Raw genomic sequence first — 12,921 nt, forward strand, 5'->3', positions numbered from 1 at the left:
GACGGGTGTCCCCAGCCATTTCCCCTCCTGCCTTGCGGGAACAACCATAAAAGCCAGTTGCTGGAGGACTTCCAGCAGGCCCTTTCCCATCTATATGTATGATTTCCAAAATGGAAACACACAACAGGCAATACCGTGGAGCAATTGGACAACACCTGAGCACATCGAGGCTGGCATCACTGCTGGGGGTTGCATAAGTGAGGTCAGCACATAAAGACCACCAGGCACCTCCAAGGGCTCAGCTGTGCCCACTACTGCAAACCCTGCAGTACTACCCTGAAAGTCAGTCACTGCTGTAACCACAATTTGCCTCTTCTTGACATGCTGGCCTGAGTGAACACCTCACTTTGCCTGGTGAAATCCCTTTCCAGGTTAAGTGGTGTGGAGATTTAGTCCCTGATGGGGAGGGTTCAGGTGTTCCCCCCTCACTCCCATGACCCAGAGGCAGATGAAAGGAGTGTGCCAATCACAGTGAAGCCCAGCAGATGAAGCTCAGTGGATGAAACCCAGCAGACAAAGCCTGATTGGTCTGACATGCCTAGAGAGTGTGGGAAATAAAGGAAGAAGGCTTTCCATAGCAGGACAAACACGCAAGCGACTCCAATCTGTCCACATTTTAGAGGGAAAGCTGGAATTTTTCCCATATTGTGGGCCCCAGACCAAGGGAGCAAGGCATTTTGGAGGTGTTTGGAGATACTTTTAGGCTTGTGCCGGGGGCTGGTGCCCCTGTGCTCTGTTTCTGGCCCAGAGGCCTGGGTTTCTGCAGCAGTTTCTTGCCTCTTGGTCTCCCATCCAGCAGCTCTGTGTGGAGCTCCATGGTATGATCTGCAAGTTCAGAGGTAGTCTCTGCTGCCTCTAGGCATCTCCTACTTGCTTAAAGACCTTCCTGAGCTAATCTCCTAGTGCCATCTGCCGTCTCACCCCAACACCATAGTAGGATGGTGGTGACTCACCTGGCCCTCATCATCTCACTCCTCCGCCTCACTTACTTACAGAATGACTCTGACCATGTACCCCACTGCCAAGCCCATGCTGGCCCTCTCTGCCACATGCCTTTTTCCCTCCTGTTCTTCAGGGGAAAGGACTTTGATGGGATCTGTGGGATAAGAGGACTGTGTGGCCTCTACTCCACAGTTTCTAATGAAGACCTGAAGGTGTGATTGCTGGATTTCTCTAAAGCTGTTTTATTTTTCTTTCTTTTTGATTTGAATGAGGAATATCTGAAGCCACACACAGCGACAGGCACCCAGAGAGTAGAGGGATCTCCATCCTCAGGACATCCCCAGGCTCAGCTAGAAGACCTGAGCTGGTGACAGTTCCGCTGCCAGTGGGTGGTTGGACTAGGGACCCCTGCAGTCCCTTTGCAAACACTGCTGTGATTTGTTATTTCTTGGTAAAGATGCTGTGGCTGACCAAAGAAGTAGCAAGAGTTCCCTCTTTAACTTAATACAGATTTTCTTTGTCTAAAATAGCTACAGTTTCCTCATCCCAAGGGGGAGAGGAAGGTGCAGGACAAAAAACAAGAGCCCTTTCACTGTCTTTCCAAGCTGCAGTCTCCTGGTTTTGTTAAGCTCGTGCTTGGTAAAGTGTCTTGGTTTCATGTGCTCAGGTCTTGGATGCCACCTCCTGGCTTTTCCACTGTACTGTGTATCTCAGTCAACACTGTGACTCCAGGCTGCTTGTCTCAGACGCGCACTGCAAAGACCTTACCTGCTACATTATCAGAAATAACAGATCCAGGATATTTTTACTGATTCAGAGCAGCTTTTATTCTTTGAGCATCATGTAAAGACCTGACATGATCACATGTATTGTGGAAAAAGAATAATAGAGGAATTTTTCACTAAGTAATAACCCCCTCCTCCAGCTGCCTGCTCACCTTTGTGCTATGACAGTCTCTTCTGCAGGACCCCATCACACAATCCTTAGCAGGACCTTGACTCCTGAAGCCACTCTGGGCTGTGGCTCCATTGCTGTGGGTGTGGGTCCTGGTACCTCTTGCCTTTCACCAGCAGCTGTTGTGCAGGGTGTTTTTTGTCCCAACATACTTTATGACCTTGTGGTCAGTCTCTTAGGTATCAGCTGTGTCTTTCTGTGCTCATTCTATGGGGGTATCAGGATGCCATTTCCAAGTTTTTACAAATTTTCTGCTTGGCTGGTGAATAATTTAACAAATGTGTGGTTTGGGGAGCAATAGCAAAGGAAAGCTATTTTCGGAGCTGTAGCCAATGTGCCAACATCCCAACCCGCAGGTAAGGAAAATTAATGAAAGAGGGCACTATGCCATAAAGAAATGCAGGATAAGGTGCAGACAACATGCTCTCCCCTTCCTGCTTTTCCTCTTGTCCTCCATCATTTCTGTGCTTTTTCTGCCCTCCCAGAGATGCCTCTGGTCTGGGTAGCCTACTTGTACGTCCGCCAGTCAAGCCTGCCTCTTCCAGAGGTATGCTACCAAGTTCACCCATCATCAAGCAGCTTGGCCATTTGATTTACATGTTTACATGTGCAACAGCCGGGCTGGGGCTCTTCAGAGCTATTGGGTGCCCAACTTGCCCTGATGCTCCCTGGACATGGCAGACCTGCTCCCTCTCCTCACAGAGCTTCTCAGCAATGTTATGTGGGCTGCAACTTCTTGGAGATCACCTGGGAGCTGTAGCTGCTAAAGCCAGAAATTTCAGCAATGCCTGATGGAGCACGAATCTGGGGCCATCTGAGACATCTCTTTGTGGCTGAAGTGCTTGATGTCTGCCCAGTGTATGAACAACTGGAAAGACATCACTGGTCCCAGGGAGTTTGGCTCACCAACCAGCTGAGCCACCCAAGTAGTTTTCCTGCAGGAAAAAAGTTGCCAGCAGGCCTGGAAATAATGCTGGAGGTACAGCAACAACGGCAGACCACAGGTTTGGAGACACCTCTGCCTCTTTTGTTAGAAGCCCACAAGAGTTATCCTCTAGCCTGAGGTCAAAAAGGTCTTCAGCCATGAAGGGATTCAGCCCAAGTGAAGAGGGATGCCTCAGGGAAAGGAGACTAGTACACTGTGCTGCCAGTGCAGACCAGCAGATGGAAGTTGCTGGGGTTTGCAAAAGCCATTTTAATCTTTTGCAGAAGCTGTTTTTAATTGCTCTGATCAGTAGCTGCCACAGAAGGGGGTTGAAGGAACCAGATCATGCAGTCTGCATGACTGAGTGGCATCTGAGCACCCTCTCCAGTCAGCAAAGGCATGCAGGACCAAGAGGAGATCATCAGATCTGCGAGACACTCCTGACCGCTGAGCCAGGCCACAGCCAGCTTACACTGTGCCAATGCCTGCCCCAAGCAGGGGAGGCTCTGCAGTCCCTCACAACCAGCAGATCCCCAGATGGATGCGGATACTAAATGACCTGTCTCCTTCCCTAGCTCTCCAGTGGCAAGCAGAGGCATGATTTTGTGTCCGGGCTTCCCACTGTCTTCCCTGAAGATGCTCTGGCCTGCTGCAAGCATGTCTGATCTGTTCAGATGGGGGTCTCGGCCAATTCAGAGGCAGGTTGTTCCAAAGCAGCCATGCCGAGAGGCATTTTGTGTATGAGCAGATAGATTTTCTGTTTTCAAAGTGCTCCTTGGTATGGTACCTGGGCCATGCACTGTGGTGGAGTGTAGAGCTTTTGAAAGAAAGCTTTGAAAGCTCCCAAACAGATTTTTCTTTTCCACCTCCAAAATGAGGAAGGGAGAGGGGGAGTTCCCAGGGAGCAGCATCCCCTGTGAAATGAAACCACGCTGAAATCAGCCTCCTCCCTTGCCCAATCCCTCTGCTTCAAGCCCTAACACACCCACTCCTTTATCTTCTGGCAGCTCTCTCCTACGGCCACTGTCTGACAGGTCCAGGCAGTGCCAGAGAGCAAAGCACCTGGGTGACAGCCACCTGCACCTGTTCCCCTGAGATGGCAGCAGGCAGAGACATGGCTGTGGTCCACCTGTGCCCAATCCAGTGCCTGCTCTCTAGTGGTGCCATCTGGGAGCTTCATCTCATCCATGGACATTCCCCATCCTCAAATCACTCTCCAGAGAGTGTCCTCTTTTGTAGGACACAGATTGGGGAGAGGAGATCACCAGCCCGGCTTCTGCCTGTACAGCAAACATGGGCCTGAGGACAGTGCTGGGGACTAGCACTGGGTTGAGGGACTCCAGAGACCTGGTCTCTTCTCCCAGCTCTGCTCACAGCCTGCTGCAGGACTTTGAACAATCACTACATCTCTCTGTGCGTGGTTCATGGGCTACAGTGCTCGGCAGAGCTCAGGCATCCTCTTTTTCCCACCAAAAAGCAAGATGATCCTACACACAATCCTGTTTGGGTCTGATGAAATGGCTTTTTGAGGTGGGAAATTATTTGAGCAACCTATTTTCAACCAGCTCTGCTCCTCATCATCGTGACAGCCCAGACCCAGCATGGCCAGGGAGGAGACAAACCTACATGTCAGGTTGCCACCATAAGGAGTGGCCAGGGCAGACATGGGAGGACACACGTGCCAAATGCCTTTCTCCTTGGGGAACAGACCAGACTGGCCTCTGCAGAGCACTTCCTCCAAGGATGGTTTTCTGTGGTCATTGCACATGCATGCGCGCACACACACACACACACACACACACAGACCCCTCAGGCCGAGATATGCTCCACAGCCAGCCCCACAGCCCGGGGTGCTCGTGTGCCTACGTGGTCATGGACACAGAGGGCAAAAGGCAGCAAATGTGTGCACACACGCACGCACCATGCTTGCGCTGCCTTGCTTACACATGGTTACACCAGGCAGGGAGAGGGACGCCCAGGGACCCTTGGAGCAGACGTGACCTACTTTAGCTCCAAGGCGAGCTGTGCTGTGCGGGTCCCAGTGTAAAAGCTTAATAGAGACAGGCATAAATTATTCATTGCCTGGCCATGTTAATGCATGTGCTAAAGGGTTTTTTTTTTTTTTAATCTCCTCTATAATTTAAAGCCCTGCATGCTCCCGTTGCTGGGCCCTGGTTGCTCTCCAGGGGCGTTTCCGCTCAGGTGAGCAAAGCTGTGAGATGCAGCTGGAGCTGGCAGGCAGCGTGCAGGAGACCCACCTCACAGTCAAGTTGCCCCAACAGGAGCCCGAGTTTGGGCAGGGGCAAGGAGAGGGCCTGGCGCGGGAGCTGGGTGCCAAGGAGCGAATCCCAGCTCTCTGCCAGCTCCCCTTTCCCAGCGTGCGTTGCTGGGGCCCGGCTGCAGATCTCAGCCCGAGTCCGTTCCCAGGCATGGTGGCCAGTAGGGCTATTTTTAGAACTACTTTTTTTTTTTTTCTTTTCTCTTTTTGCTCCCAGCCTCTGCTAAGCGGCTCTGCACTGCCCTCGAAGCGCCAGGGAGAAAGGAAAACACCAAGCCCCGGGGTGGGAAGCTGCGCGGGAGGGCCAGAGACGTCAGCAGGCACAGCCAAAGGCAGGAGCGAGGCCGGCCCGTGGAGGGCAGCCGCGCTCACAGCCGCCACCGGTGCCCACTGAAGTCATGAGTTTTCCAGGTCTCAGTCAAGAGCTGTGCCAGGTGACAGCGCAAGCAGCGGAGGGTCCCAAGCACGAGCTGTAGCACAGCCACAGTGGAAATACCATCGTACACCCCTTTATACGAAGGAACAGGCTGTACCCAAGGACAGCACCACCTCTTAGAGCATCGCAGGGCACCTCACCTCCTCTCACCGCACTTGAGGCGGGAAGTCCTTTGGCATGATCAGAGGGGAAGAGCTGCCCTGGCTGAGAGCTGGTCAGGGCAGGGAGAGCCACCCCCATACAATTTTAACAAGCCACCAGTAGCATAGCAGTAGGCAACCCTGGGCTGGGAGCTCCCGCTGCAACATGCAGCCCTGGTTTCATCCCAGCTGATTTCAGGACCAGTAATAGGATCATCCCTCACACCCAGGGCCCTAGTTCCCACGGCTGTTTTAAGCAGGTAGAGATAAGGCCCAAAAACAAGGCAGGAGTCAGGGACGCCCCCTGAGCTCAGCAGGAGCCGCGGCTGCTTCCTTTTCTCACCCCGGGGTGCTCGCCCCGAGCTGGAGGAGGAGCTCGGCTGCGAGGCGTGATGCTTGGGCTCCGAAGGACGTTTCCCTTCTATGGGCATCTCCTCGCTCAGCTGTGCATGGGGAGGAACAGTCCTGGCATCGAGGAGAGGCCCTCGGCTCCCACTGCAGCCACCCGAGGAAAACAAAAAACAAGCAAAAAAAAAAGAAAAGAAAAGAAAAGAAAGGAAAAGAGAAAAACCCCTCCCACTGCGCTTGCTATCTCAGAGGCTTCCAGACAAGCTCAGCATCAGGACCCCCCTCATCCCTCATGCAAGTCTGGCAGCACCATCTGCAGGAGAGGACTTCCTGCGCCTCCTTGGGGGGGGGGGGGGACACCCCAGCCCTGCACCCGGGTCCAGGCTCTGGAAGAAAAGACTATAGACAACAGAAAAGAGTCACAGCAGCCTCTGAGTATATATATATATTTTTTGCATTTCATATATTATCCAGTTTCACATTCTCATAGGATCAGCAATTATGGCAACTTATTCTCAAATCTTTTAATACAAGCGAGACAGCCATGGTCGTATAATACTTAAAGCACTTCAATACCAAGCAATAAGATGCTAAAACAAAAATTGCACAATTTCTTGTTTACTATGCCTGACTGAATCATTGTTACAGAAGACAACCCTTCTCTTTCAAGCCTTTTTAACTAAACATTAACTTATCTTACAGGATTACAATTTCTCTTCAATAATAATAATTAATTGCACACAAACACACAAGAAATTCTTTATGATGCATAAATATTTCCTTATTACACATGGTACAAAAATACTCGTACTTTTTTGTTCGGTATTCCCATAAGGATGGCTGATTATTTGGCAGGACTGGATTCTCTCCAATCAGAAGGATGTGAAAAAAAGCAAAAAAAAAGTTAGATATCTTACAGCCGTTCTATATATAGAAGTCTGAGGAAAAAAAATAATAATATAATAACCCTGACTTTAAAACCGGAGAATGGATGAGAACAGAAACCCAGTGCATCGTACTTGAAGGAAAAAAAAAGGAAAAAAAAGAAAACATTTTTCAAATTCTTCTGGTCGTACTGGGAAGGGGGAGGGCAGCGGAGGTGGAGGAAGGGGTGAGACAAGGACAGTTAGTATTTCTCAAAAGCCAAGTCTTCACCGAAGCAAGACGAAAACCTTGCTGGATCAACCGTTGGGCCAAGACCTGTTGCTACGGTTACACAAACGCTAGAACAAACAAACTTACACTCACACATACACAAGTTAAGTGTTTTAATTCATGCCAGAAAAACATGCAAAACCGATGGCCTTTCGTTTCCTTCAGCCGAGCCGCCCGGGGGAGGGGGGTCAGGGCAGGGGGGCTGCAGGGGACGCGCGGCACAGCGCAGCTGGGCGGCGAAGCGCGGTCGAGGAGCCGTCCCGGGCCCGGGGCAGGGGGGCTGGAGGGGGGCCCCGCCGCAGCTTCGCGCGCGCCTCGGCCGCAAACCGAACCGAAAGGAGCCTGAGCGATCGTCCCTGGTGCATCCCTCCGCGGAGAGGCGGGAAGGAGGAACACAAGCCTAGGAGAGACCCTGCAGGAGAGGAGCGGCGGTGAGCGCCCGGGCTCCCCTCCCTCCTCCCTGCTGGAGCACCACGGGCCAGGCACCGGCCTCCAAGGGTAATTAATTACTTACTAACGAGCTAACAAAACTGACGAGACTTCCATCCTTGCTGGGTAGCATCGGAGGGAGGATACCAGCGCATCTGGAAAAGAAAGCCACAGCAGAGCAGTCAGCGGGAATTGCTCCGGCCAGAGCCCAGCCCTTCGGCTCCCTTGCACCACGTACCGGGTACACGGAGCTGAGAGCTCTTGGACGCGGGAAGGAGGAGCTGGGGTTTTCTAGGGCAGCGTCCAACCCCGAGCCACCCTGCTCTGGCGCTGCTCGGCCCGCCAGCCCCGAGCTCCAGCGTTTCAGGCTCCTTGTGCACCAGGACCTAGCCAGATCCTCCCTTAAGGAGCACCTTGGGATTACACACACATTTAAGAAAGGGCCAGCACCCTGTGCCTCAGGGCTTGCTTCAACCTCCCCAGTACTTTCTGCCTGTTGGCATAACCAGAACAGTTGCCTGCTTCAAGCCTGGCCGCCACCGATGCTACATGCGACAGCACTGAGCTACCCTAGGAGTTTGGAGGGGTGAAAGGGGCCATTATGGGCCCCATACAGCACTGATGGCTGCAGCAGATGGAGAAGATCCCCCATTCCCAAGACTGATGCTAGAGCACCTGCACAGAAAGCACACGTGACTGGCCACAGCCTCGCTACAAACACACTGAGTGACAATGTTCAGGCTAGAAAAGCTCCTCACCACCAAGCCATATGTGAAGTTTATCATGTCAAAGGCACGCACTGTTCCCCAGCATCGTCCCTATCCCCCACACATCCCAGTTTCACAGCTTTCCCCCATTCAGGCTCAGGCAGGACAGAAGATGCTCACGGCCAGTACGTATCACCCTGAGGTGGTGACCATTCTGCCCTTGGCCAACAAGGGAAACACCAAGACATTGCACTTGAGCCAGACAACTTCCCCATGACATGCAGAAGGTAAGAACTAGCTCATCTACCACAAGGGAGGCCCATGAAGTTTTTGAAGCCACAACTCAGCCATCAGAAGGGAAGCTGAGCAAAGCACTGCTCTGTTACATGACAGGGACAGTTGGTAGAGCTGCAAGCCTGCAAGACTCAGAGGCTTCCCTAGCAGGTCTTTGCTGCAGCATCTACTGCTCAGGCCTGCTCCTTGCTGAGGAAGGACTGCTGGATAGGGACCTGAAGAGCAGATGTAGGAACAGTAACTGAATGGACACTCTCCAGCCTGTCAGTAGATTCAGCAAGTTAGCAACACCCAGTTGAATAGCATCAGACATCCAGATGCTCCTGTTCAGTCCACAGGACTGGTATGTCAGACTGGGCTGAGTTAGCAGCTTCATATCTCAGAGCAGTGGGAGATGAATTTGTGCCACTTGACTGAGCACATATCCAACAGCAGAAGCAGATAGTGGAGCTCGGTCCTGCTGCTGTTTGCACAGAACAGAAACACAGCTGCCATCCCCCTCTCCTCCCTCCCCAGCTGGTGGGAGGAGAGCATAGCCTCAGTACAGACACAAGAACAGCAGGTATATTTGGGGGTACCAGCAGAAGGGAGGAGTTTGTTGCAAGACAGGTAGGGAAGAGGCAGAAAAAAAACCCCAAGAGCTCAGCATGAACTCTTCCCCTTACCAGGCCATCCTGGACAATCCTGGCTAGATGGTCCCTTTCCAAGCATACGCACCGCTCCAGGACCAGAGAAGAGGGGATTAAAAACAAACAAAAACACCCACAGTCTTTCCAGACCCAGACCAGCCAAACAACTGTTCTTCCATCCCCAGTGTATGGTATTCTCCCATTGAGAAAGGACACCCAGCTGGGGACAGGCAAACTTTCTTGAGGCAAGATCCCAAGTCAGTTTGGGGGCTGGGAGAGTTACAGTCACAGCCCAGGCATCTAATTTGGCAGCGACTTCAGAGTTCATCTAACTCCTACATAGCTGTGCAATACTGCAACTCCAGCAAGGGTGATCACACCAGCCTCCTTCTTGCCAGTCAGGTCTCCCATGCAAGCTGTAAGCAAGAGACATCAAGAAACCCACTGCAGGTTGATATGACAGGAACATCAGTTGACTGTTCAACTACCTAGCAGCCAGTGAGTTGCCCAACAGATTCACTGGATGGTATGTGCAACATGAGTCTTGATGAATCACAGAATCGCTGAGGTTGGAAGGGACCTCTGGAGATCATCTAGTCCAACCCCCCTGCTCAAGCAGGGTCACCTAGAGCACATTGCACAGGATTGCATCCAGGTGCATTTTGAATATCTCCAGAGAAGGAGACTCCACCACCTCTCTGGGCAACCTGTTCCAGTGCTCTGTCACCCTCACAGTGAAAAAGTTTTTCCTCATGTTCAGATGGAAGTGTCTGTGTTTCAGTTTGTGCCCGTTGAAGAACAACACTGGACATTGACAGGGGAGTTCAGGAGTGGAGAGGCAGACTGTGTGCCAGGCCACAGAGACCCCAGCTGCACAGGACCTTCCAAAGCTGTGGCACAGGATTTCAGAGAAGAGGGAGCTGAACATGGGGATACTCCAATGCTCCACATCAGCCCTTGGATTACTCTCCAGGCCAGATGTTTCCTCTTCAAACCCCACTCCCCTTACCCCTTGAAGAAGCAGAGGTGATCTGTCACCTAATGGAGAAGCTAGAGGCTTTGCACTCACTCCTGTAACAGAGATGCAGCAAATGCCAAGATCTTGATACCACAGCCTCCTTACAGAAGGTGCTGGGGGGGGAGGGCAGGGGAGAGAAGGGAACAAGCACGCACCTCCCAGAAAATGCAGATGCTTGCAACAGCCAAGTCCTCCATCCACTGGCCATGCTAGCACAAGGGCTGTGGTGCCCACAGCTGGTGACTTTCTACAGGAAGAGAACCCAGAAAAGAGCCCTGCAAGTTTCCCGAGGCTCTGCCCTCACAGGAGTCTCTCATCAGCTAGATGATATCTACTAGACCCCAGGCTGTTGTAAAGGCACCAGCTCCATGCTCAAGACAGCTGTCTATCCAGGCACACTGGACCAGCTGGATTCCCTGTCTGATGCCCTCACAAGGTGAACCCATGCCACCAAGTCATCTCCCAGCTGGCCCCACTCCCCAGTCAGCCCCACAAACAAGAGTTGGTTCCGTAATATGGCAGCTAGGTGGATCCCAGGCAGTCCAACCTTGGGTTGAGGGAAGCTGAGGCAGGGACATTAAGTCCCTCTTCCCAAGTGAGGGGTGCAGGTCCTACCTAGTGGCATGACCACAAAGTGCTGTCTTGGTGCCATGTATGCCATCCCTTCACTTCTCCATTAGCTACTGCCTACCTGCAAGAGGGACCCAGCTCAGCTGCAGCCTCGCTCCCCTGCCTGGGAACACCGTGCTGCTCTCTAGCATAGTATCCCCTTGCAGAGATACAGGCCAAAAAGTCTCACAGCCCTCTCCAGGCAGTAGCATCACTGATGCACCTTGGGAGGCCACCACAGCAGCAGCCAGCACCAGGACAGGGGTCACTTTTCCCCCAACCCGGTCACTGGGGAGGGTGCTTGCTCAGCCAAGCCACATATCCTCAGCAGCCAGTGGGCTGCAGCTCTCCTCCCTGGCTGACATGTCCCACTCTGACACCCCTCCCCTTGACAGCTGGAATTAGTTTCCTCCTGCCCAGCAGCAACAGAAAACTCCCCATTCGTTCACTGGCCTGCGAGTGCTTAACCCTGAGAACAGCCTCCATCCAACACCGCCCGCCCTGGGCTCAGTGCAAGCAGCATAGCTTATATAAGCAGGCATAGCAGCTGTGCACAGCACACGTGCAAGACAGCCATTCCCCATCCTGCTCCCCAAGCCCAGCAGCCCTTATTGACCTGCTGAGGAGGTCTAAGCTGGGTGAACCAGCTCCTGCCTCACATCCACCCCTTACCCCAAGCCTGGCCAGGGCCTCCAGCACCTCCAGTTTCAGCCACTCTTGCTTTTCTCCTAAACCACATGTCATTCTCAGCTCTGGCACTAATAAACCTCCACTGCTGCTGGACCACTTCTCCTTGCCTTCCTCCCATAGGTCTCTGATGCTTGCACACACAACCCCACCAGCCTGACTTGCAATAACTCCACCTGCCACATACCCTGCTTCTCCTACACTGCTGCGCAAAGGCAACAGCAGCCCCATGCTCCTCCCAGCACAAGCCCACCAGCCAGAGGAGTTCAGTGTAGAGGCTGTCAGGAACGCAGGCAGATGTGGTGATGGAGGATACAAGCCAAAGCTTTGAAAGACTTGCAGGGTGAGACCTGCCAGGTCTTTCAGCCCACAGAAAGAATAACAGGCTTGATGGGATAAGGCAGGAACATCCCCTCACTAGGAAGGATGCTTGAGAAGCCAGCATAAAGCACTGGAGGAACCAGACTAGAGGCAACACCTGGCCAAGAGGAGCCTAGAGGACATGTTTCAGACAGTAGGGTCTGCCAAGACCCTACTTCATGTCCCTCAAAGTGTCTTAAGCACCTTCCTTTTGCCAGGGAGTAGAGAGGCACTGTGATGAGAGCTCCTGGTGCAATTTGGAAGAGGAAACCAGATGTACAAGAGACCACTCAGGGTTGATTCAGATGACTGCAACCCAGCAGGTCAAGTCAGAACACTTTCCTGGAGGGAGCCACTTTTTCTGGAGAAGATCTGTTACCTCTCAAAACTAGTACAATGTCCGTCAAGGAACATGCTGAGAAAGTGAATGGAGACACCGAGACATCCAACACTGGGCTAGAAAAGGGAGCAAGGGAGGCTTTTACTGGAAGACATGCAGTTGTTTCTAGAGCCGCATTAGCTCACAGTTGGAAAAGAGTTCAGCCACACCACTGCAAACATCTCCTGCCCATAGGGACAAGACAGACACCACCAGCTGACTTCAGCTAACCTCACGCTGCAAGATTCAACATCTGTCCCAGAAAACAGCTGGGGGAAGAGTAATTTGTGGCTTGAATGTGGCAGGTGGAGGCACAAACAAGAGGCCAAGTGAAACATCCAGAAATTGGAGCCTGTCCCTTGCTACAGCACAGGATCAAAACTACCTAAACCACAGAGGAGTGATAAACAGGTCAGAAAAATGCCCCATCAGGGCTTCACTCTCCTTGTGAAGTCCTTCAGCACCTCTCCCAATTACACTCAGAATTCAGTCTTCTGCTTATCTTACCACCACACATATGGAAAGCAATTCTTTCTGCAGAAAAGGTTGAGGGGAGGGAGGGGCAAGAGAGGGATACACACCGAGTGCCCATGTCCATCCTCAAGCCATAGATAGTCTATGTCTTTCCTCC

At 52.3% G+C, this 12,921-nt stretch overlaps 1 protein-coding gene across 1 annotated transcript in view; it reads right to left on the minus strand.

Moving 5' to 3' along the window:
• Positions 1-6,455: 6,455 nt before the first annotated feature.
• Positions 6,456-12,921, minus strand: part of RBPMS2 (RNA binding protein, mRNA processing factor 2) — a 32,535-nt gene continuing 26,069 nt past the window's right edge. Inside the window, exons 7-8 of the mRNA XM_026068396.1 lie at positions 7,693-7,762; positions 6,456-7,590 (exon numbers count right to left, since the gene is read on the minus strand). Coding sequence (XP_025924181.1) covers positions 7,700-7,762 — 63 coding nt within the window. The 3' untranslated portion in view covers positions 6,456-7,590; positions 7,693-7,699. The remainder of the gene's footprint in view (positions 7,591-7,692; positions 7,763-12,921) is intronic.

This window comes from Apteryx rowi, unplaced genomic scaffold (assembly GCF_003343035.1).
Source record: "Apteryx rowi isolate R43461 unplaced genomic scaffold, aptRow1 scaffold_27, whole genome shotgun sequence".
In the NCBI taxonomy this organism is placed as follows: domain Eukaryota; kingdom Metazoa; phylum Chordata; class Aves; order Apterygiformes; family Apterygidae; genus Apteryx; species Apteryx rowi.